Source organism: Hippopotamus amphibius, chromosome 4 (assembly GCF_030028045.1).
Source record: "Hippopotamus amphibius kiboko isolate mHipAmp2 chromosome 4, mHipAmp2.hap2, whole genome shotgun sequence".
In the NCBI taxonomy this organism is placed as follows: Eukaryota; Metazoa; Chordata; class Mammalia; order Artiodactyla; family Hippopotamidae; genus Hippopotamus; species Hippopotamus amphibius.
Genome location: NC_080189.1, coordinates 132,599,015 through 132,623,352, shown reverse-complemented (window position 1 = coordinate 132,623,352; position 24,338 = coordinate 132,599,015). Strand labels below are relative to the sequence as shown.

General features: G+C 35.5%; 1 protein-coding gene across 1 annotated transcript in view; it reads right to left on the bottom strand.

Moving 5' to 3' along the window:
- Positions 1-364: 364 nt before the first annotated feature.
- Positions 365-24,338, bottom strand: part of KIF5B (kinesin family member 5B) — a 46,333-nt gene continuing 22,359 nt past the window's right edge. Inside the window, exons 11-26 of the mRNA XM_057730403.1 lie at positions 23,687-23,835; positions 23,100-23,293; positions 22,190-22,258; positions 20,305-20,511; positions 17,527-17,670; positions 12,155-12,343; positions 11,457-11,574; positions 10,846-10,907; positions 10,641-10,750; positions 9,715-9,816; positions 8,623-8,683; positions 8,441-8,512; positions 8,172-8,276; positions 7,067-7,283; positions 6,388-6,536; positions 365-2,820 (exon numbers count right to left, since the gene is read on the bottom strand). Of these exons, the coding sequence (XP_057586386.1) occupies positions 6,406-6,536; positions 7,067-7,283; positions 8,172-8,276; positions 8,441-8,512; positions 8,623-8,683; positions 9,715-9,816; positions 10,641-10,750; positions 10,846-10,907; positions 11,457-11,574; positions 12,155-12,343; positions 17,527-17,670; positions 20,305-20,511; positions 22,190-22,258; positions 23,100-23,293; positions 23,687-23,835 (1,930 nt within the window). The 3' untranslated portion in view covers positions 365-2,820; positions 6,388-6,405. The remainder of the gene's footprint in view (positions 2,821-6,387; positions 6,537-7,066; positions 7,284-8,171; positions 8,277-8,440; positions 8,513-8,622; positions 8,684-9,714; positions 9,817-10,640; positions 10,751-10,845; positions 10,908-11,456; positions 11,575-12,154; positions 12,344-17,526; positions 17,671-20,304; positions 20,512-22,189; positions 22,259-23,099; positions 23,294-23,686; positions 23,836-24,338) is intronic.

The window sequence follows — 24,338 nt, the reverse complement described above, 5'->3', positions numbered from 1 at the left end:
TTTGGGAGAGTACTAGTCAGGCACTGGGTAGAATGTCCCTCTATCTGGTTTGTCTGATGTCTTTATCATGATCAGATCGGGGTTATGGTTTGGGGGGAAGAATAACACAGTAAAGTGTCATCACATATCGGGCTATACTAAAGTAAAATAACATAATTGAGACTGATGATTCATCTCTAGCTCTTAATTCTTCAGCCTACATATTTAATACTCAATGCCCAAAGCATATGCAATACATTAGGAAACAAAATATACACGAGTATAATGACATTATTTTTCACTATTCTGTCAAGAAAGAAGGCCACTTGGTCATATAAAATCAATCTAATATGTCACTGAGTTAAGTTTTAAGAAAGTCATTACATTTCAAAAAATTTTTTTCCTCTTTATTTAAACATGAAAGACATTTACAGCATGCAGGTTAACTTAAAATCATATGGCGTCTTCCCAAACCAAGTATCTTTGAATGTATCTTCAAGCACTGAAAAGAAACCAACATATTCCACAGGTGGACTCAGACTCTCTTCTATCACCTCCTGTCAAATTGAGAGCTACGCCCAGTAGTTTCTTAAATGAGGCAAATAATTTAATTGATCACCAAGAATAAATATGACTTGTATTTCACTGAGTTTCTCTTCTGAACCGTTTATCAATACCATTCAAAGGAACATTAATATTCAGTCCAAAAAAAAAGACACTGCACATTGAAATAAGTGTCAATGTTCCAGATGATCAGAAATTTTCATCTGTAAGAGTAAATGCTGTGTTTGATGACCTACCATAGCAAACGCAGTTCAAGGAAAACAAAGTTACGAAATTCTCTGTACATTTTGTGAAAGTTTGAAATTATAAATAGAAAAGAGCCATTAAGATATTTTAAAAACCCTAACAGTGTATATTCTGAACCACATGCTCGTTACAATTCATTGTTTGTCACACAGCACCAATACCACGATGTAGCTTGTTACAAGAATGATACTACCATATTCAGACAAAAGAGAGAAAAAAATGCCTGCTTCATTTAAGAATATTGCCAGAAGAGCAAGCTTTCCTTTGAAAACAAATACAAATGTCTATGTGACTACAGCCAAACATTTCTCCATCTAGAAAACTATCATCACAAACAGGCGGTAGCACTTTTTTTAGTGAACTGCATTGCTTCAATCCTGCTGCTCTACAAGGTTTCATCTCGATTTTTGGAGTGTTTCTTTTGATCAAGTCTAAAAACAACACAATCATTTTTAAGGTCGCAGATCATAACAGCAAGGATTTTTGACTGTTAAAAAAATAAATAAATTTATCTTTTAAATGAAAATTATTATAAAAGTGGAAATTACAGTAGTTAAGGAAATAGAAAAATAAGCTAATTATGATCTGAGTCCTCTGACCATGGCTCCAAATTTAATACAAATATCTGTATATAAAACTTTTTCAAAAAGTTAATTCTGCCACCCAGATCCTAACACAGAACTTTCCAACTCTCTCTTCTGAGTACCCTTAAATCCCCATTCTCTGCAAATTTCTGCTAACACAGCTGCAGCTCCCCACCCCCGGGTGATGAAGCAAATATTGGAATCTCTTTCCCTATTACTTCCAAGCTTCTACAATAAATTGTTGACTTAGTTTAACTATCTGAGGAAGAAGTGGCAAAAACAGGTACACTTAATTACAAAATTACCAGCTACCGCCAACAAAAATTTGAGGATTAGTGATTTGCAAATAATTTACTACTTCTAGACTAAACAAGAAATAAATTATAGTGTGTGACTTAGTGTAGCAGGTTAATAACACCTCAGGGATTTCATACCAAAATTTGCCTATATATGTATAAACTCACCATATATTTGTCCTGTCCTTCCACATTTTTTCTCAATTTCCATAGGCTATAAATTTAGGTCAACCAATACAGTACTAACAATATAAAATTATGTTTAATCCTATAATATCTTAGTTCACTTCACTATATTAAGATGACAAATTATTATCCGTCCAATTCTTATATTAATTAGCAGGCTCACCAGGACGAAGCAGCGTGTTCTCATTCCATCAGGCTATGTGGATTATAGCATTGGAAAGAAGAGAAACAAATTCCTTTTCCAAACTTTCTTTCTTAAACAAAAGCAAAAGATTTGCTTTTGATACTTTAAAGTATTTCTATTCAAGATAATTCTGCAACAGGCATTTCATGAGATAATTAAGTAGCCTTGCTCAGTCTCCGATGTCTAGTTAGGCAGTCTTAGTGCTCAAGGAGTTCTCACTGCTCAAAGAGTAGTTTTCAGAAGCAAACTTCAGAGATGATATAGTCATTTCAAGGGATTTTAAAGTACAGTACTGAGCTGATATAATTTGTGGGCATGTAGTGTTGTAAGTGGTAAAATTTAAGACATTTAATCTAAAGGTTCCATTTCCCCTAAAATAAGACATTGTTTTAATAAGAAAAGAAAAACAACAAGCAGTAGCAGCTAGGTAACTTAAACTGAGATTAAAAAATAAACACACAAAAACAAGTACAAAAAGCACAGTCCTATATGATACAGTTAGGTTGGCACAGTGAAGACTAAATTTAAGACATGAAAGACAAACTGTGTAATAAATAGGGCCACAGTTGTAAACTGTCGTTTTCCCCTCCTAAGACGCCAAAATTGCACTCTAGTTGTGTTGGGAAGCAGCAGAGTTTACAAGAAGAGTGGGTAGGAAACAGCTGTACAGGCCAGGTACAATTTATACACTAAAAAAAAGTTATAATTCTAAAGTTCCCAAGGGATACAGGCTATACTCATTGATATTATGTCCTCTTCATACTTCAATTACTTTTAACACCTAAAGATGGAAGAAAGCACAGAGAGAAAAATCTTTTTATTTATATGAAACTTGTGTTTGAGATAATCATGAAAAGAATTATATAAAATATACCAATTAGTTTAAAAACATTTAGCCAACAGCTTCAACCACTTTCACCAAAATTGAAAAGATGGCTCATCAAATAATTTGATTTCTTTTGCCTCCTAAGCAGAGATGTTTAGGGACAGTACTATACTGAAAGGAGGTCAGCCCTGCATTTGCTTTTACTCCCTCCAAGAGCTATGAGTGAGCTGATGTATAAATTATATTTTTTCAAAAAAGAAAAAGATGGTTAATAAAATGGCAGCCAGTAGACAGTGTCAGTGACATTAAGCCAAAGACCACTAACTAACTAGCAAGGTTACATACATGGTAGCTGTAAAAAATAAAAAGGGCTGGGGCAGGGATAAGGGAGAGGTACATGTGGTAGGGAAAGTGACAGTGAAATAAACAATCCCAGAGACTTCCAGTGGTTAGGATCTGGCACTTTCACTGCCGTGCCCTGGACTCAATCTCTGGCCAGGGAACTAAGATCCTGTAAGCCGTGCAGGTGTGGCCAAAAAAATAAACAATCCTAGCAGGTGTTACCTGGAGGCATCCTTGTATTCAACTGCCTATTTACCTCTGTGTTCATTAGAAAACCTCAACCTGCTCCAAAGCATTATGCAGCTAGAAGAACCAGTCATGTAAAACTGGGTACTAAAAGTATCAGTATCATTCATACATTCCCATCTTTCCCCAAAATAAACCCAGTGTTTTGAAATGTTTTTCCTAACAATTAAAAAATCTTTACAAAGTATTTAAGTTTTAAACAATTCATCACTTATGTAGATCATATACTCCTCAATCATGGCTTAAGAATGACTGATGCAAGACTTATTTTTTTTACTTCTCAGTATTTCATCTCTCTCTCTCTCTTTCTATTTATCTCTTAGGCTGCTGGGTCTTAGTTGCAGCATGCAGGATCTTTTAATTGTGGCATGTGGGCTTCTTAGTTGTGGCATGTGTACTCTTAGTTGCGGTATGCATGCAGGATCCAGGTCGCCGATCAGGGAGGGAACCCAGGCCCCCTGCCTTGGGAGTGTGGAGTCTTACCCACTGGACCACCAGGGAAGTCCCCTGATGCAAGACTTTTAAAAAAATAATAACCATTATCCTTTGGACCAGCAATGAAACAAACCTGTATATGATTATACTTTTATAGCTACTTCAAGTCTTGAAAACCTGGGTTAGCTAGGTTAGCCATCTCCCTTATGTGCTTAAGTGCTGTCATTACACTGGGATCAGCATTCTACTTTCAAGCTAAAACCCAGCTATATTTAACAAAGGCCATGGACTATCCTATCTCTCTGCAAATGACACAGGAGTTCACAGTTCACATGTGACTTTTACCATGAGGACAATATCCAAAACAGATAAACTTTTACCTGTACTTATATTTATCCTTTGAAAATTCTTTTGCCCACCTCCACTTCCAGAAAAGGCAGCTTGCATCTACTTAGCACTCGCTCTGTACTAGGTAATGACATCTTGTATAACTCTCAAGAATCACTTTCATTTTATTAATAAAGGGGTTCAACAAGTTACTAATCCAAAGGGGGAAAAACAGAGGCCATCTCTTACTCCGCAGGAAAACTACTGTAATGTCTGCTGATGTGACACAATATTAAACACATATCACCTACAATGCAGTCTTGTAAAAGTGTTTACAAGAATCCAATAAATGCTTTTAATAAATAGGGAATACAGGAACAAGGCAACTGCACATAGAAACAACCAAACACATGTGAGGTGCCACATGCTCAAGAAAACTGGCCTAGTCTCTTTATTAAGTCAATGTCATAAAAAAAAATGGGGGGGGGGCGGCGGCAGCAGGCAGTGTTATCTAGATTAAGAGACTTAAGAGGAATAACCTAATGTAAATATCGGTCCTGGATTAGTCTCTGGTTTAGAAAAAGCAGCTGTAGAAGACAAAAACAAATAAATAATTAGAAAAACGTGAATATGGATTGGTATAATATTAAAAATACTCTGTCAGGTGTAAGATGTAGAGAAATGTTTTATTTCAGAGATATATTAAATAGACCATAAATCCGTAATTTACTTTTACGCTTAAGAATTTTAAAAGGGGTCAAAACGAGAAAGAAATTAACTGTTAAAAAGTGACTTGCTCAAGTTCATAAAAACAGAAAAATCAGGATTCAAACTCCAATACCTGTACTCGTTTCACTGTATCACTCTCTCGAATCCTCTACTGTGTGGACAAAAATTGTTAAATTTATGGAAATGTAAATCCTCTTGAATACAGCTTAATTTTCTACCCAAACTGACAGCCAATGTTAGGCAAAAATGACAAAGTAAAAATGAGGATTAAAATAAACTGACTTTAGTATTGTCAGAAACAAAACCAGTTAACTATCTCATAATTATCTATTTTTAGTTTTCAAACCACCTACACACTTGGGACTGGCTAAAGAACTAAATTTGAGTTCCTGTCATATGATAAAATATTAGGCAGCTATAATCAGTCACGTTGTATAAGAAAGTGTTCAGAATATATTGCCAAGTTAAGAAAGCAGGCTACAAGGTAGCATATATAGAATAGCATAGTATGCTGGTAGTATGTTGTTAGAATATTCATCGACACTTTAAAGTTTCTAATTTAAAACTTATAATATGTAGAGAAAGCTCCAGAAGGATATATACAATATATTAGGTGGTGTCTCTGGGATGATATTTATCTTCTACTTTGTGATAATTCTTCACCCCTCTACAGGAACAGATATTACTTGTATTCAGGAAGAAACAAACAAGATCTCATATATCAGTTAGAAAAACCACTCACAACAGGTAAATGGGAAAGGACACAGAAATAATTCATAAAAAACATATGTATATAAATGGGCCAATAAATGCATGACAAAATCCAAATTCATTAATAAATCAATGAGATGCTTATTTTAGCCTATTAAGTTGGAAACCTAAAAACTATTAATACTCAATACTGGCAAAGATCCAACAAAATGGACACTGTCCTTGGCTAAGATACAATTTGGTGCAGTCTTTCTGAAGTGCAGTGTGTTAGTGTGTGTCAAGAGTCTTAAAAATGTTCATTTTCTCATAATTCCACTTATGGGAATCTTCTGGAAATAATTTGAAAATGAAGAGGTATAAAAAGATGTTTCATACTTCAAATTTCATGCATGGAAATGTCAATTTTGGAAAATTTCAAGTATGGAAAAAGTAACATAATTAAATGTCCAGTAAAATAGTTATAAACCATGGCATATCCATTAGACAATACCAAGAGCTTTTAAAAATGACCCAATATTAGGTTAAAAACAGTAAGAACACAAATTTGAATATATATATAGTATGATTTGAACTATGAAGAAACTAAGTGAGATCATGCTAAGTTACTTTTATAATCCCATACATTAAAAAGAAATCATGATACTAATGTGGGAATCCAAAATAGTGTTTAACCACCAATGGCTGAACATCTCCGTGGAGCTGTGATTCAAAAGCGAGACAGAGACCACAAACCGTGGGTGCGTGTGGAGCTTACACCTGCTTGCCTCCTCCACCTCGTACGGCCACTGGCTGGCTGTTCTGAACAAATGCGCCTCCTCCACGAATTGCACTTGGATGAGTTGGAGAAGCTGCTGGATGCTGACCAGGACGAATAGGTTTAGCTGGTATGAAAAACAAACACTGATTTTAGAATAAGTAACATACGACCCCAATGACTTGTTTAGTCTCTTCATTTACAACAAATTCCCAAATGTTTTGTTTTTCTTTGCCTTCTTGTTTCTCAGCGAATCCCTCTATCTCTCTTTCTTTTCAGTTACATCCTTTACTCCCAGGACCTATACAATCCTCAGCCTCCTGAAAACCTTATTCATGTATCAGTGCTTTGAGATTAAAGCATGAATACTGTGCAGGACATTTTCTTCCAAGTCTCTTCTTGCTTTAGTAACACTGCTCTACACAGCTGCTCCTAAACCTGGCCATTCTTGCTTGTCTAGTTCTGATTTGCCTCCTTGTCCTGTTGAGGTGCCTGTTCCTCAGTGCTCTTCATTCCTGACAGCACTACTCTTTGGTAAATTAGAAAATACAAATACCACCGTGACATCACATAACAAATCAATCAGATTACGTTCTCAAGTAAATAAAAACATTCAAACCAAAGCAAGGTTTAAGGGTTTTACTGTGTCCTACTAACCAATCTGTGCAGAATGTCCTCTTCTGGCCATATTCTTTGACCTGACTGCTTCCTTTATACGATCTACTTCCTGCTGATAGCGTTTGCGATCACGAGATGCATTTTCTTTGGCTTCTTTCAGTGCTGACTCCAGAGCTTTCACCCTCTCAGCTGTAGCTCTGAGTCGCTTTTCCAACTTAGGAAGCTCACAGCGAAGATCTGCATTATCACGTACCAACTAAAGGTACATAGGGAAAATCAGGACTAGCTTTAATGATGATTTGAAAAAATATAAACATTTGGTAATTTCTCTTGAAAGAGAAACTACATTTTATATCAAGGGTTTTCCATTTAGCTAATTTCAATAATTTAGGCAGCAACAAAGAATACATATACCCATAAATACCACACTCACATATGTTTCCTCCCAAAATGTAATTTCACTCAATATTGGGGGACTGGGAAGACTGTTCTTTCTCCCATGACAATATGTTATAACACAGTGTTAGGTCTCTTCATTAAGATACTAATCTGGTAGCAACAAATATCTTTTTAGATACAGTAGGACCTACAAGTAAAGATAAACTTGGCAAGTCCCTTAATAAGGCTAAAATTCCTCTAACCTCACTCTAGTGCAAACATCAGGTTTATAATAACAGACATACAACAATAAAGTATGCCAAGAAACTTAAAAAAATAAGCAACTGAATCATGTATCAAGCCTTAATAAAAAATAAGCAAAAAATCCCACAGTAAGCATTACTTTTAAAAAATATGAACTACCTCATTATTTTATATATTTCACACTCCAGAGCATTAAATGTATAAAGACAGAAAAAAAAAAAGAGGTATTTTAACTCAAAAGACTCGTAAACCAGAGATTTTAAAATGACCATGAATAAATTAAGAAAGCTGACAGACCTGAAACTCTACAAAGAAAATAATAACGCGTTTTCATTGGCCTCCTGATCAAAGGCTGTTAAAAATATTAACTCCCGTTACTACAATTGCATGATAAAATAATGGAATGGCTCAGGGTATGAAAATCCTTAGGACTCTGAAGATTCAAATCCTTGTGACTCCTCAGTTTTTTACTGCAGCAAACACAAAACATACTCTTTATTACCTGTTTGTGGACTTTAGTAAGTTGTTCGAGATTATTTTCAAGAAAGGAGATTTTTTGCTTCTGAGCAGCACTGCCTCCAGTGTCATCGGAATCAATCTCGGCACTCTAGAAAAGATTGGTAAATGCTATGAAAAAATACTATTAGATCAAATAAAAGATCTAAGTTTACCCCCAAACTGACATGACAATGTAAAGTTATTTCACTTATAAATACAATTAGACACAGTAAGCGCCATTATATAAATACCCACCCAGTATTATTTTATTACCTTTTTAACCCTGGTGGCCAGGTCCTGAACAAAGAGCTTCCGCAGGTTGTGTAAAGTCTGAAGTTCCTTTGCCTTAAATTAAGAAAGTATTATTTTTAGAAGTCGGTCCTCAAATTTAGTATAACCAGGGGAAGAACCCATTAAATATCCCCCAATCCTATTCATTTCCAAGCTTTTCTCACCACTGTCTCCTCCAAGCCCTTCAGGTCTTGTCTTGCTTGTTCTCGTCTATCTTGCATAACCCTAAACGGTGAAGGACATAAAAATACATTTTCAATTTGAGTCCGTGAATTCTGGATTTATTTAGCAGACATACTAAATCAAATATTTTTAATCTGACGGGCTCAATGCTTAAATTCAAATAAGTAAAAAAACATAGTTTTAAAAAGCAGTTTACCAATGCTGTGTCTTTCAAAGAAATTTCTATATGCCTTATAGTCTTCTAAATCTATGGTTTATTAGAAAAGAACTGTCCTAACATAGTAATGGAAGTGATGAAAGAAAATGTGACAGAATTCACAGAATAAGGAGTGGTTCTTTTTATATTTTAGAATATGCATTATCATGCACACACTGATCTTCATCCAAAATAATTCTGATTAATGGAAATTACAGAGATTACAAATTATTGAAGACTGAAACATTTTATGTATTCTAAGTTAACGTTATTCTAAACAAAATCATGGCTGAGATTCAGTAGAATCATTAAAAAAATCAACTCTGAGCTGGTCCTTTTGTCATGCCCATCCTAGCAAATTGTTCACTTACAAATTGTCTCTGATAAATTCAAGGTATGCGAAAGTTATAATCTGAGTTTTCTACCTGCTCAGATTCTAGAAAACTGTGTATTGACTATACTGTTAGTAAGTTAAAAAAAAGTAAATGGCAAAAACCTCTGTTCAAAAGGCAAAGCTAAAACAATAATGTTTCTTTTATGCAGGATCAAATCTGACAAAAATTCAGCTTTTGTGGCAGATCCCAAAACTTCTAAATTACTACATGTCACATTTTAGGTTTATTTTTATGATGGATCTTGAAGTAATCTGAATCGTGATTATCAGTGAAATATAAGACCTTGCTTTCGCTTTCACTAAAGTACAAGAAAGTACCGCAAGTTTTTAGGTATAAATCAAACCAACTCAGAGGGTTTAAGAAAAACATCCTTTAGCCTACACAAAGTGAAAAATTTATCCACTGGATATTTCTGAGAGTAATGCCTGTAATTCTCTAATTTAGTTTTTTATTTTTAAACTTGAATTAAAATATTTACTCACGTAAGTTCATGTAGTTTTCTACTCTTTTCCTGATCTGTAGCTTTCAGCTTCTCATGTTCTACTCTCAGACGTTCTTGCTCTAACATCATTTTCTGGTTTTGGCTGACAAAAAAAACGAAAAAACAAAAAACCTCACAACATCAACATCATCACTTTCTGAATGTTATCATTAAAAATGTTCAAACTCTTCAATTCTATAATCTCACCATTCAAACACAACAGGCCTCCTCTGTTAGACTGTGGCCCACAACGTCAGAAAGAAAGAGGGCCTGGATATTTTCAGCCATATAGTATTTTTCATAGTTTGGTTTGAAATCGTAACTTGATCCTCTATCTTTCATCTCCCTGAATTCTTGGTCCTAAATCCATTATCAATAAGTCCCATGTCCCAAACTTCGTCATCATTTTTTGTTACCCTCCTGTGGTTCCTACTCAAATCAGGATTTGGTCACAGATCTCAAATTTCTATAAATTCTTATGCTATATGCATATGGTTGTGGAAGTAGGGAAAATGTGTCCCAGAAAAACTAAAATGACGACTTCTCTGAAAATAAACACTTCTAAAACCCAGAATTTCAAATAAAGTTTTTCTCAGTTACGAATATTTTTAAATGTTAAGGAAATGATTTAGAGGAGACAGTGGTGTCTATCTGCAATAATGGTTGAAACTGGGAATATTTTTCTTTTTACAGAATATTTACATCAAAAGACCTAAGAAAAATTTTCAAAAATTTCCTTTGGAACTAGAAGTTCCATTCATAAATGAAAAGATTCTTTATTTTCAAGTCAAAAATTGTTTCAAAGAAAAATGCAGGCTTCTAATAAGGATATATCATCCACCAGTAACCTATTATTTCCTCTTGTCTAAATAGTTAATCTTTCCAAGTTAGTTTCTACTATTTCAGAGGAAAGGAAAGTATACTTACTCTTGAAGATCAGTAATAAGTTTTTCCTTTGCCTCGACTTCATCTCTCAAACTACTAATTTGTTTTTGATGAGTTTCTCTATGGCTTTGGATCTGTTGTTCAACAGCTTGCTGAAATCATTGGGGGAAAGGACGTTAAGTCAGATTAACCAAGAGTAACAATGATGGATTAAAGCCCTAAGAATCCAGCGCTACATCACACTTGCCTTGACTTCAGTTGCAGTCTGAACCTTATTCAAGTGCTCCTTTTCCATTTCGTGCACTTTCTCTGTTTGGGTGGGGGAGAAAACAGAAGAGAGGAAATAAGGCTTAGAGTTCTTGTTATAAACCAAGGGACAAGTGGGTTTTACGAGGCTATGTTCCTTAACAGTACTTGACTTTAAATTATCCAAATGCCACATAGTAAATCTTGCTCTCTAAGCTCAAGACATACTGACTAGTAACCTAGTTATATTCTTTGTGTTGATATTATGGTTTCCTTTACTTCCTTTGCTGAATCTTAGAATGGACAGGTTAGCGTGTGGTAGGGAAATGAGACAGCTTTCTAAGTCCCCTCTGTCAGCTCCACCCACGCCCCTCCCCCCCCAACACAACTTCATAACTTTGTGGGAAATTCCTAGACTGGCTACTCCCATATTCAAACACGATTTCAAAAACACGTTTCAGCACCAGATTAACATGTATTATTTGTTCACTTTTCCAAGTTATCTGTATTCCTACTAATCTCTATCAGCGTGAATATGTCTACTACAATCATACTAAAGTCAGTAAGAATTTATAATATAGATATAACTCATAAATAACAGGAAGTGAGTACCTTGTGCTCGAAGCTGGACTAGCTCTTCACTAAGGGAATCGACTGACTCCTCCAGCTGTCTTTTCTTTTGCTCCACATTTTGAAGGTATTCAGTCAATGATTTGATTTTGGCTTCATGCTTTTGGGAAAAACATACTGATATGAAGTGGAATAAAATCTCTCACACATACTCTGTTTTTCAGAATATTTGAAAGTAAGCAAGTTTTATCGATATATCTAAACATATAATACATTTACAGGACAAGATGTTTAAACCTAGAACGCTCGGGGCAAGAGTTACAACGATAAAGAATTTAATCAGTGAAGCGGTCATCTGCAGAGTTTTTACTGCTTATGAAACAAGGTGCCAAAGGCTGACACACAAGATAATATTCTTACTCTCAGCTCCAACTAACATCATTATCCTCTTCCCTCCTGGTATGATTCCCATCTTGGTAAATGGTCTCATCCACTAAGTTGCCAAAGCCACGAAACTGGCCCTGCAGTTCTGCTCACCCCGGAATTCTTCTAGATTCTTTAGTAGTCAAATCGGTCACAGCTCTCTAGGAAATTCCTATACTTAACATATACATGTTACCAAATATAACCCGGTTAAATCACCCATGTTATTATACTGCAGCTAGAGTAGGAAAAACTAACTGAATTAACCTTTTAATGTTGTTACTCAAAATGAGGAAACTCTGTTCTGTAACACATACTTGAGAGATACGAAGCTGGCACGCTGCTAACTCCTTTTCATTTTCTTCCATTTTTTTGTTGCTCTCAGTCTGTGTGCTTTCTAACTGTCTGCAGCGCTTTACCATGGTTTTCACTTCTGACTTCATTTTGCTGAGGTAGAGCCTTGCAACAGTGAACTCTTCGTCTATCATGCCAGTCCCCTCGGGCTGCTGCGAGAAAAAGAGAAACAGAAAGGAAAGACAAAAACGTCTAGTTTGTTTACCCAATTAGACTCCAAAATCTTAAAAAAAAATTAAATATTTTTAATATTACTCAAAATTTGTAGGAAGTCTGGAATTTTTTCTTTTATTAAATATTGTTTTTAATAAAGGGTGAGTAAGTAAAGCAGAGCTTAATTTTTGCTTTCCTTACTTTCTAAAACTTAATACATGCCTACAAGGAAAATGAATGGAAACGTAAAAACAAACAAAACTAATGAATCTGCCTCTTCCAATTTTCGGATTTCCTCCTCAAAGCCCCTCTTCAGTAAATTCACAGGAATCAAGGATGCCCACCCTCGCTGATTTTATTCATCATAGTATTGGAAGTCCCAGGCACAGCAAGCAGACAAGAAAGAGAAATAAAAGGCATCCAAATTGGAAGGGAAGAGGTAAAACTGTCATATGTAGATGACACGATACTAAATATAGAAAACCCTGAAGACTTCACACAAAAACTACCAGGATTGATAAAATAAATTCAGCAAGGTAGCAGGATACAAGATTAACATACAGAAACTGGTTGCATTTCTTTACACTAACAATAAAATATCAGAAAGGGAATGTTAAATAAAACAGTATCTTTTAAAATTGCATCAAACAATTAAAATACTTAGGAATAAACCTGATCAAGTAGGTAGAAGACTTACATAAAAGACGTATGTGGACTGGAAGAATTAATATTGTTAAAATGGCCATAATACCAAGCAATCCACACATTAATGAGATTCCTATCAAATTATCTATGACATTTTTCAAAGAACTAGGATAATCCTAAAATTTATATGGAACCATAAAAGACCCAGGATTGCCAAAGAAATCCTGAGGTAAAAGAACAAAAGCAAGAGGCATAACCTTCCCAGACTTCAGACAATACTACAAATCTACAGTAATCAAAACAGCATGATATTGGCACAAAAACAGACATATGGATCAATGGAACAGAACAGAGAGTGCAGAAATAAACCCACACACCTAAGGTCAATTAATCTCCCACAAAGAAGGCAAGAATATACAATGGGAAAAAAAGACAGTCTCTTCAGCAAGTGGTGCTGGGAAAGTTAGACAGCCACATGTAAATCAACGAAGTTAGAACACTCCCTCACATCATACACAAAAATAAACTCAAAACGGCTTAAAGGCTTAAACATAAGACATGATACCATAAAACTCCTAGAAGAGAACATAGGCAAAACATTCTCTGATATAAATTGTACCAATGTTTTCTTAGGTCAGTCTCCCAAGGCCATAGAAATAAAAGCAAAAATAAACAAATAAGAAAACTTAAAAGCTTCTGCACAGCAAAGGGAACCAAAAACAAAATGAAAAGACAACCTACTTACTGAGAGAAAATATCTGCAAATGATGTGACTGACAAGGGCTTAATTTCCCAAGATATACAAACAGCTCATACAACTCAATGTCAAAAAAATAAACCCAATCAAAAAATGGGCAGAAGACCTAAAGAGACATTTCTCCAAAGAAGACACACAGATGGCCAAAAGACATGAAAAGATGCCCGACATCATGAATTATTAGAGAAATGAAAATCAAAAATACAATGAGGTACCACCTTACATCGGCCAGAATGGCCATCATTAAAAAGCCTACAAGTAACAAATATTGGAGAGGGTGTGGAGAAAAGGGAACCCTCCTACGCTGCTGGTGGGCACGTAAGCTGATACAGCGACTATGGAAAACAGTATGGACATTTCTCAAAAAACCAAAAAGTGGGAATTGGGGGTTAGCAGATGCAAACTATTGTATATACAATGGATAAACAACAAGGTTCTACTGTAGAACACAGGGATATATATTTAATATCCATAATGGAATAAACCATAATGGAAAAGAATATGAAAAAGAATGTGTGTGTGTATATATATATATAACTGAATTACTTTGCTGTAGAGCACAAATTAATACAACATTGTAAATCAACTATACTTCAATTTAAAAAAAAGAGAGAGAAAAAAATAAGGAGCTTGAGAAGGAAGAAATAAACCTATCTTTGTTTGCAGATGACATGGTTATTTAAAGAAAAACTCCTGGAACTAAGAAGCCATTTATAGTAACATTGCAGGATACAAGACTAATACAAAGTCAATCACTTTTCTTTATACCAGCAATGAACAAGGGACTCAAAAACCTCTCTTTTTTGATGTTATTAACATTAACACTTAAAAGAAAAAAGAAATACTTAGGTATAAATGTAACACAATATGTATAAGATCCAGACAACAAAAGAAATCAAAGAACTAAATAAATGGGAGATATCCCATATTCATGGATAGAATGTAGAGCAGAAGTTTTTGATTTTGACATCAATATTGAGATGTCAGTCTTTCCTAACTTGATCTATAGATCTAATATAATCTTAATCAAAACCCCTCCCAGTTATTTTATGGATATTGACAAACTGATTCTAAAGTTAAATGGAAAGTAAAAGACCTTGAATAGCTAACATAATACTAAAGAACATCATAGTTGGAGGCCTGATACCACCCAACTTCAAGACTTATTATAAAGCTGCAGTAATCAAGGCGATATGGTACTGACAAAAGAATAGATAAGTAGTCATTAGAAAAGAACAAAGAGCCTAGGAATAGACATACACAAATATAGTCAACCTCTGACAAAGCGCAAAGGGACTTCAATTCAATAAATTGTGCTAGAAAAACTAGTCATCCACAGGTAAATACCTTTCAGAAAAACTACCTCCAAATGGATCACAGACCTAAATGTAAATACAAAACTAAAAAACTTCTGGAAGATAACTTCTCTCTTTCTGGGAGAAAATCTAGGTGACCATGGGTTTGGAGATGAGTTTTTAGATATAACACCAAAACCACAATCCACGAAAGAAAAACTTGGTAAGTTGGACTTTGTTAAAATCAAAAACTTGTGCTCTGCAAAAGACACTTAAAAGACTGAAAAGGTTAGCCAGACTGGGAGAAATATTTGCAAAACACATATCTGAGGAAGGACTATTATCCAAAACATACAAGAACTCTTAAAACTAAAGGTACAAAAACAAACAACCAAATACAAATTAAAACAACAAGATAACATCACACATCTGTTAGAATGGCTCAAATCAAAAAACTGATGACACCAGATGCTGGTGAGGGTGTGAATGAATGGAACTCTCATTCATTGCTGGATGGAATAAAAAACACTATATAAGCCAGTTTAGAAGACAGTTTGAGAGGTTCTTACAAAGCTAACATAGTCTTAACGTATGATCTAGCCATCATGCTCCTAAGTATTTTAACCCATTGAATTGAAAACGTATGTCCTCAGAAAAACTTGCACATGAATGTTTATAGCAGCTTTAAATTTGAAGTAACCAAGGTGGCCTTCAATAGGTACATACCTACATACAAAAAAAGAAATGAACTATCAGGCCACAAGAAGCCATGAAAGAACCTTAAATGCACACTGCAGAGTAAAAGAAGCCAGTCTGAAAAGGCTAATACCGTAGGCTTCCAGTTATATGACATTCTGGAAATGGCACAACTTTAGATAGTAAAAAGATCAATGTCTGCTAGCGATTCAAGGGAGAGAGATAAGTAGGTAAAGGACAAAAGACTTGTTAAGACACTGAAATGACTTCATGATACTGTGCTTCATGATACTCCATATCATGCAGTCATCAAAATCTACAGATGTGTACAACACAAAGAGTGAAGTGTCACGTAAAACACACAAAACAAGCAGAGCCCAAGCAGCATTTACTGATGATGTTCAACAGGAAAAGAGTTATATCCAAAACACAAAAATAATGAGGATCTTTTTTTTTTTTAAAGAAACTATTTGCAAGGCTGACTTGTTTTCAAAATACTGTAATGGTTTAGTGAAAAAAGCAGTTTAGATGTCAGGGTACCTGTACTATTATCACCGGCTCTGCCACTAGACATAAGCCATCTCACTCTTTATTTTCTCTATCTTTACCACTTTTTCACTTAAATGAAGATTATTTTAACATGAAACGGAAGGATTTTTCTAAAAACAAGTCACAAATCTACAAAGCAATTCTGAACACCACCTTTCTAGTGTTCAGAAGGAAATCTACTTTTCCATCCCATAAGATTCCCACAGAGCTCGATCAACCTCACATTATTTCATCATAAACAGGACAGGGCAGGTTGCTTAGTCTGATGGTGAAGAAAGAGCAAGCACATTGCCCAGCACTTAATACCAACACCTTCCTCTGTTTCGATGAGGCGAGCCAGCATTAAGAAATGACACGATTACGAGAACCAAGTCTTGCCACCATCAACAAACAGTAGCTTTGAATAACAACCAACAGAGGGAACACATGCTCCACAGTGAAAACTTTCATTTCCAACTCTTGATAAACTGGGCTGCTTAGTTGGCTCTCACTATAAAACCAAGTGTTTTTGTTCTCTTTGTTACAATCTATCCTTAGACTTTAATCAAGAAAAAGGAAGACCAAAGGAATACATACTGCAACATACAAATCTTTCATGTTATGTGCAGGTTTTTGCAGTTAAAAGTCTTATTAATTTTTTTTTTGGTCTAAGTTTTAAAATTTACCAGGTCACAAAATTTTTTTTTACCACACGCTAGTGCTAATATAACCAGCGTTGGCATCCTGAAAAAGATTATTAGAAAAGAAAAAATAAGTGTGGCAAAATTTTGATAATTGATTAACCCTAAGGTTCATGATATTGTTCTCTTCACTGTTACATGCTTGAAATTTTTCAAAATAAAAAGAGGATTAATTAGCAGTACTCACCTTTAATCTTTTTAAACATTTAAAGCAACCAAAAGCCAATTCATTCATAGTTTACTCCTTGCGCTTATCTTCACTGTGGTTTCAATTACAACACTTCCTATATGGTAATTTATTAACATAATTTCTAAGTGCAAAATCTTTACATAGAGGAAAAAACCAAACATGGGGTCCAAATAAATGCTACTTACTGAGCATGTCTCTCTGAGTGCCCTTCATTCTCCCCCTTGTTCCTCGATTTTTTAAAATGAAGTTAATACCACCTACTACAAATGGCTGTTGTGAAGAAATAATGGGTATGAAAAGAACTGTGTGAAAAATAAAAGTATGAGTTGTGTACAGATAATCCTGCCTAATACTGGGTAGTTATAGTTACCTTTACATCATTGTTTCCTACAGCAATCCCTATTTCTGCCAGGTCTTTTAGTAAAGATGCCATCATCTCTGCTGCTCGTTTTTTCTGGTGATTGGTCATTTCCTTAAGTTTCTGAAGCTCAGCATCTATACTTGCCAAACTTGCCTAATAGAACCGAAAACAAAAGGTACTGTTAAATTTATTAAATGAAAGAGCAATTCAAATATTGACAAGTATTTCAAGTTTTCACCTAGTACTCACAAAACCATTATTTTCTGCTTTCATTTTCTTGAATTCTCTACTGAGCTCTGGGATAGCTCTCAGCTCAAACTTAAATATTTTACGCCTAAGAGACGATGTAAAGTATCCATATTATAACTCCATTAAGAGCAGATAGTTTGTATTGTTTCACTAATTTTTGAGACTGGGTCATGTTTTCTACCTAGAAACGTAAAACTTCCAAATTAACTAGATTTGTCATTTATTACCATAATGTGGTATGTTTTTGGAAACTGAGTCTGAGAAAATAAATGTTAGAAGGGAACTGACAGTTTTCTAGATGGTTAGTATGTTTTCTTTATCTGCCTTTAATATACTACTTAGTTTCTGAAAAGAATCCACCTGATAATCACTACCAGTTTTGTACTATGACACAAGCAATTATCCAGGAGACAGTGATGAAGCAGCATTACTACCTGAGTTTAATTACTATAATTATAAATTTAAAATAATAGCTGGCTTACCAGCAACAAAGTCATCACAATTTTGAAAACCCAACCAAATTTGACTGCTTTAAAACTATTCATTATACCACAGATCAGATACTGCATTCTTAATGCAACTTATTGACTTTTAGTCAATATCTTTTAGTAAAGATACCATAGTTTCAGCTGCTCATTTCTTCTGATCACTTCTTTAAGTGTCTGAATATTGGCAGACTGTGTTCACTCAGTTTGATATACAATATAATACCATGTCTAGATTACCAGACATTTTCTCTAACAACTGAACAGCAATATTGTAAGCATATAAAAAAGATGCAGAACACTAAGGGTTTCTAACTCCTTACCAATACAGTGCTGATATATAAACTGGGACACAGACAGAACTGTCTTAAAGACTGAAATCAGTGACCAAGGACCAACTTACAGTTTACAGAGTTGTAAGAAACTCCTATTGTTTTTTCCAAACAGAAATTAGGCTGCTAACGATGCAACTCAGTTAAGAGTTATAAAGGTGTCTTGATCTCCAAAGTATCAAGTTGTAACTTAAAGCTAACTATAACTTGGGAGGTTAAAAAGGAAAAGGAACTTTTCCAGGGGCAGGAAGCCTTTTAAAAATGCCATGTCATGGTGTTGACTGCTTTTCTTTAAACACCTGACACAGATAGGGACATAAGTAGCGGGCACTGTTCCTGGGTCCAACTCTAAATGTGACCCCTAAAGAAGAAGCTAGCATTAACAACAAGGAGACTTTAAGAGAAAGAGAGCTCACCCATGGTGATACTCAAAACACTGTAGCAGCAATCACAGCTATATATTATCTCTGGGATCACTGCTGGAGGGCTGCAGGTCCTGCTTACAGCGATGAAAACAAAATCCTCATCCCCTGGGGAATCAAAAGGAAGAGCCTACTACACTGTCCTGGGAAGGCACTGGTCCAGGTGTTGGGAACGTAACAGTGAAGTTACCTGAAGTTACATATCCTGCTATTTTATTTTTATGTGCACATTTTAAATTTGTAGTTTGAACAATTAGCTAATAACTTTACTGAGCAACTAGAAGCCAACTTTTACTTTTTTTCTTTTTTTTTTTTTATAAATGTATTTACTTATTTATTGGCTGCATTGGGTTTTTGTTGCCGCACACAGGCTTCCTCTAGTTGCGGTGAGCAGGGTGGTGCTTGGGCTCATTGTGGTGGCTTCTCTTGTTGAGGAGCAGAGGCTCTAGGTGCTCAGGCTCCGGTAGTTGTGGCTCACGGGCTCTGGAGCACAGGCTCAGTAGTTGTGGCACAGGGGCTTAGTTGTTCTGAGGCATGTGGTATCTTTCTGGGGCAGGGATTGAACCCATGTCCCCCGCATTGACAGGCATATTCTTTTTTTGTAAGAGGTTTTTTTTTTCCATTAATTTATTTATTTATATATTTATTTATTTATTTTATTGGCTGTGTTGGGTCTTCGTTGCTGCACACAGGCTTTCTCTATTTGTGGCGAGCGGGGACTACTCTTCATTGTGGTGCGCAGGCTTCTCATTGCCGTGGCTTCTCTTGCTGTATAGCACGGGCTCTAGGCGCTTGGGTTTCAGTAGTTGTGGCACATGGTCTCAATAGTTGTGGCTCACGGGCTCTAGAGCACGAGCTCATTTGTTGTGGCGCACGGGCTTAGTTGATCTGCGGCATGTGGTATCTTCCTGGGGCAGGGATCGAACCCACGTCCCCTGCATTGGCAGGCAGATTCTTACCCACTGCGCCACCTAGGAAGTCCGGCAGGCATATTTTTAACCACTGCACCACCTAGGAAGTCCCTACTTTTTTTTCTTTTAACAGCAGAATAATATTTGGAATAGTCAACATGTTTTAAAATAGCATTTTAATTACATATTAATAGATGTTTAGAAACTAAAAAGATAACCCTCCTCCTCCACCTTTAAGGCTTCATATACGGGAGGAAATAAAGTTGACCCCTGAGTTCCTTAAGAACTGACGTTATCAGTCTTGAGCTTATACAGAAATAAGTTCCTTAAGTAATTTTTAAATTAAGAATACTTGTACTAAAGTATTCAGAAAGAAACTATATCCTACCGATTTCTGGTTCAGCTCATCACTAAGTAATTCATATTCCTTAGTTTTGTCTTCAACTTCCTGAGACTTCTGATCATAGTTGACAGCAAGTTCCTCTAAGGCTTGTAAAACTTCCTTCACTTCTTCTTTAGAGGCATCGTTTTCCGCCTGAAGACGATTCAGCTCAGCCTGCATGTTATCTTGATCCCTTCTGGTAGATGCCAGAAGCTATACAAAGGAATGAAAATGTATCTTTTACCCACAGTACACAGGTTTTTAAAACATATACAAGTTAAACAAAACAAAACCCTATTTCCTTTATCATTTGCACATCACAAAGGGAATGAAATGTGGATGTTATTATGCATGGTAACATTTCTTCATGCCTACTACATGCAGGCTCTGAGCTCAACACTGGGAGATGGAAAGGAAATCAAAGACGCTGCCTTTGAGAAATCCAGTGGAAGAAAGACAGGTGCATAAATAAATGCAATACAAGATGAAATGTAGAACCATAAAGGAGACAGAACACAACAAAGTGCTTGGCAGTATAGGAAAAAGGGGGATATTTCTGGACAGGTATTCAGGGAGAAGGTGGCTAGGATACGAAGATTTTTGTCATGTGCAAACTAATGTAATAGAGAAAGGCATACAAGGCTCATAACAGTGTGCACAAAAAAAGAAAGAAATCAGTAATGTTTTAAAAGTTTAGATTTTCTTTGGGCAACAGAGAGTGGTATCCGAGCTACGCCTCAGGAAAACATGTTATCAGCAAATAAAAGCTGAATTGGAAGAGGCCAAAAGACTAGTCAGGAGGATACTGCAATCACCCAGGGTTGGTGGCTTTTATGTAGGGGCATCTGGAAATGTACAGGAGTGTTTCTAATGGGGCAAAATGCCAATGGCACTTAGAAGTGGGAGCCAGAGATGCCAACTGTCCTATAATGGGCAGGACACAATATAAATGAAGAATTACGCAAATGTTACTAGTGCCCCTCTGAGAAACAATGCTAGAGTTGAAATAAGTATAAAGATGATCTGACCAGGATTAATTTGACTGATGGTGGAAATCTTTCACTGAAGCTGTACAGTCTTTGCTCCCATCCCCAGAACAAACCTTACACAAAGGACCATTTTCCAATTATCCCCCATTCTGCCAAGTGAGATAAAATGAGGGCCCAAAGTCACAAACTAGAGAAGGAACTTGAAAGAAAGAAGATGAAAGTGAAGATGACAGAAATGAACAACAGGCTAGATGAGGATAGAAACAGTGAAGGGGTAAAAAACGATCTTATTCATTTACATTCTTATTTCCACATAAAAGTCATACCCTAAACTATAAATTACTAAAAACAAAGCCAATGTGATTCAGAAATCAGTATTTTCTTTAATAATTGCTTTAGGTATATATCTGTGTTTAAGTGTTTTTATACTCCTTCCCTCATCATTTCCATCTGGAAATACTCTTCATAAAGGGAGGGCGAATCTAAGCTTACTCGCCCTCAGTATAGTTAAGTCTTTCCCAAGGATCAATAAGAAATGTTTTGGGGAAAATAAGACAGAACAGCACTGTACAAGGAAAGTAAAAGACAGAGTTAAGAAGCCTAGTAGATGTATATGAAAGAATAAAAAAAAAAAAAGTCATCCCCTCCCCTCCAGTTAGAACTCAAACTGAAAGAAAAACTCCACCCCAAAAAACCTTAAGAGGAAGTCAATCTTTGCTTCAGTCTGTATGATGTACTGGTCTCAAAGGATATCCTCAGTGAAGCATGAACATATTCAAAAGTTTAAAAAAATGCACTTGAGTATACGCCAAGCTCTGCAGACGCCTTCATCTTCTATGTTTAAGTCATAATGACCAACTATAAAGCTTTTCTGGAAGCAATAAGAAAGGTATTCAACTTACCTCTTCCTGATCCAACATCTGTGTCTTCAGTTTCTCTACCAATTGGCTCTGCTGATTGATTTCTTCATCCTAGAATTGTTAGTAACAAGTTAAGAAAGTAGCTCACAACCTGGTTCTGTTTCCTAACACAAACTGTGATCACTACCCATCGCCCAATATTTCAGTCATTTTCTCCAAATTCAACATAGCTTAGTCTAACCTCTTATGATGGCGCTGAAACAGATGGAATTTCAATTATCAATAACTGTAACATACTTACACAATAAGAAAAAAGGCGTGTTTATGAAAGCTATTCATTACATACTTTAAAAGCTAAAAAATAATAAACGTTTAAAGCTTTTCATTGAAAATAAAGCCAGGTAGCCACTTCAAACTTACCTACCATCTCTGTTTAAAATACATTAAAAACATCACCAAATAACAAGAAACAAAAACAAAACCAGAACAATTTTCTTTTGTTCTCTTTACTGTTGTTATTCCCACCCTCTCTATTTGGTTCAAAATTGTGCTATTTTTCACACTATTGATAAAAATCAAAGCAGAAGATATTATTTCCACTTGATTCTGTTCCTCTGTCTAATCTGTTGCATCATTTCTATTACTAGAGCTCTCAGATCCCTGATTTTAAGAGGTCATTTCATTAAGGCTCTCCAAGGACCCACACCAAATTTCCTTTTGAAAGTTCTTTTAGCTTAAAGAGCAAAAGAAGATACGTCTTATATACAGTTTCTGCACAGAAACAGAAATTCTGATTTTATATTTTTTGCTAACACAACAATCTTGAAAAAGTTAACAGAAATCTAGGAAGATGTATATAGGTCACAAGGACCCTTAATACTGAAATTAGAAAATAAAAATACCTATATGTCAATAATGTTCTAAAACAAAATAGAACACAAACAACATCTACCTTGTCATCAAGTTGTTTGTACAATTTAGCAAGTTCTTCTTCACACTTTCTTCTTTCAGCATCAGTAAAGTTTCCAGTAACTCCAATTGTGGCTGCTGGTTTATCATTGGTAATAGTAATATCCTTATCCACTGTGAAAGCTTCCAAGTTGGCTTTCTCTTTGTCAAACTGTTCATCAACAGGCACTGTCTCTCCTAAAATAAGACAACAGAATGGTTAATAAAACCTACCTGTCTAAAACTAATTTCAATTTTACTCCATTTCAGCAGCTCTTAACAACTTTATTTGCTCAGCCTCAAGATCTGAAAAGCTGAAATTACCTTTGACACTCCTCCATCTTCTAAAAGCCAGTCACCAAATCTTATCATTTTAACTGATTTCACTGTAAGCTAAGCATCTCGTCACCTTGAGACTTCTATAGCTAGCTAGTTTGCCTTTATGCCTCTATTTATTTCAGGTAAAACCAGAATTTAATGTAAAAGACTTTATTCATTTTCATCTGATGATCCCTAATGCCTTTTAAAATTATAAAATGGCCCTAAATCTGTATTTAACAAACTCAAAACGACAAATTCATAAGTTATTACCATTACGCCATCGGTTGAGTTCATTTTCAAGCCACTGAATGGTGTTCCGCAGGGTCTTATTTTTTTCTTTCTCTCTTTCATACTTCTTTTTCCACTGCTCTGCAGTTAACTCTACATTGACACAAACTGTGTTCTTGATTGTTTTAGCCCTAAGAGAAGTAGTTGGGGGGGGGGGGGGGAGGAAGGATGTGACAATTATTTCAATACCTGTATCTCTGTAATACATGCATATGTGGCTAGGTAATTTAACTTAACAATTCTTGTCCAGTTATCTTTGACTAAATCCTAAGAGCTGTAATTAGTATAATGCTTATTTACAACCCATTAAATCTGGGTCAGTCCCAACATCTGTGAACAGCTTTAAAAAAAAAAATCAACAACCTGATGAGGATAAAAAAACACGAGCCCATTATTTTCCCAATTCATTTATAAGGCTGAATTAAGAAAAGCAATTATCAGTGATGGTCAAAGACAAAGTCAACATTACTGATTTCCCTAGGCTAACCATCTCATATATGGTTATCTCACTATGTGAACAGGTCACATACCTAAACACACTTAACAAAGGATTATATCTGTCAGGTTTTGCTTTATTATCTGATTCAAATGTTTATTTTCTTTAACGCTGCACTGAAGGTTCTCACATAAATGT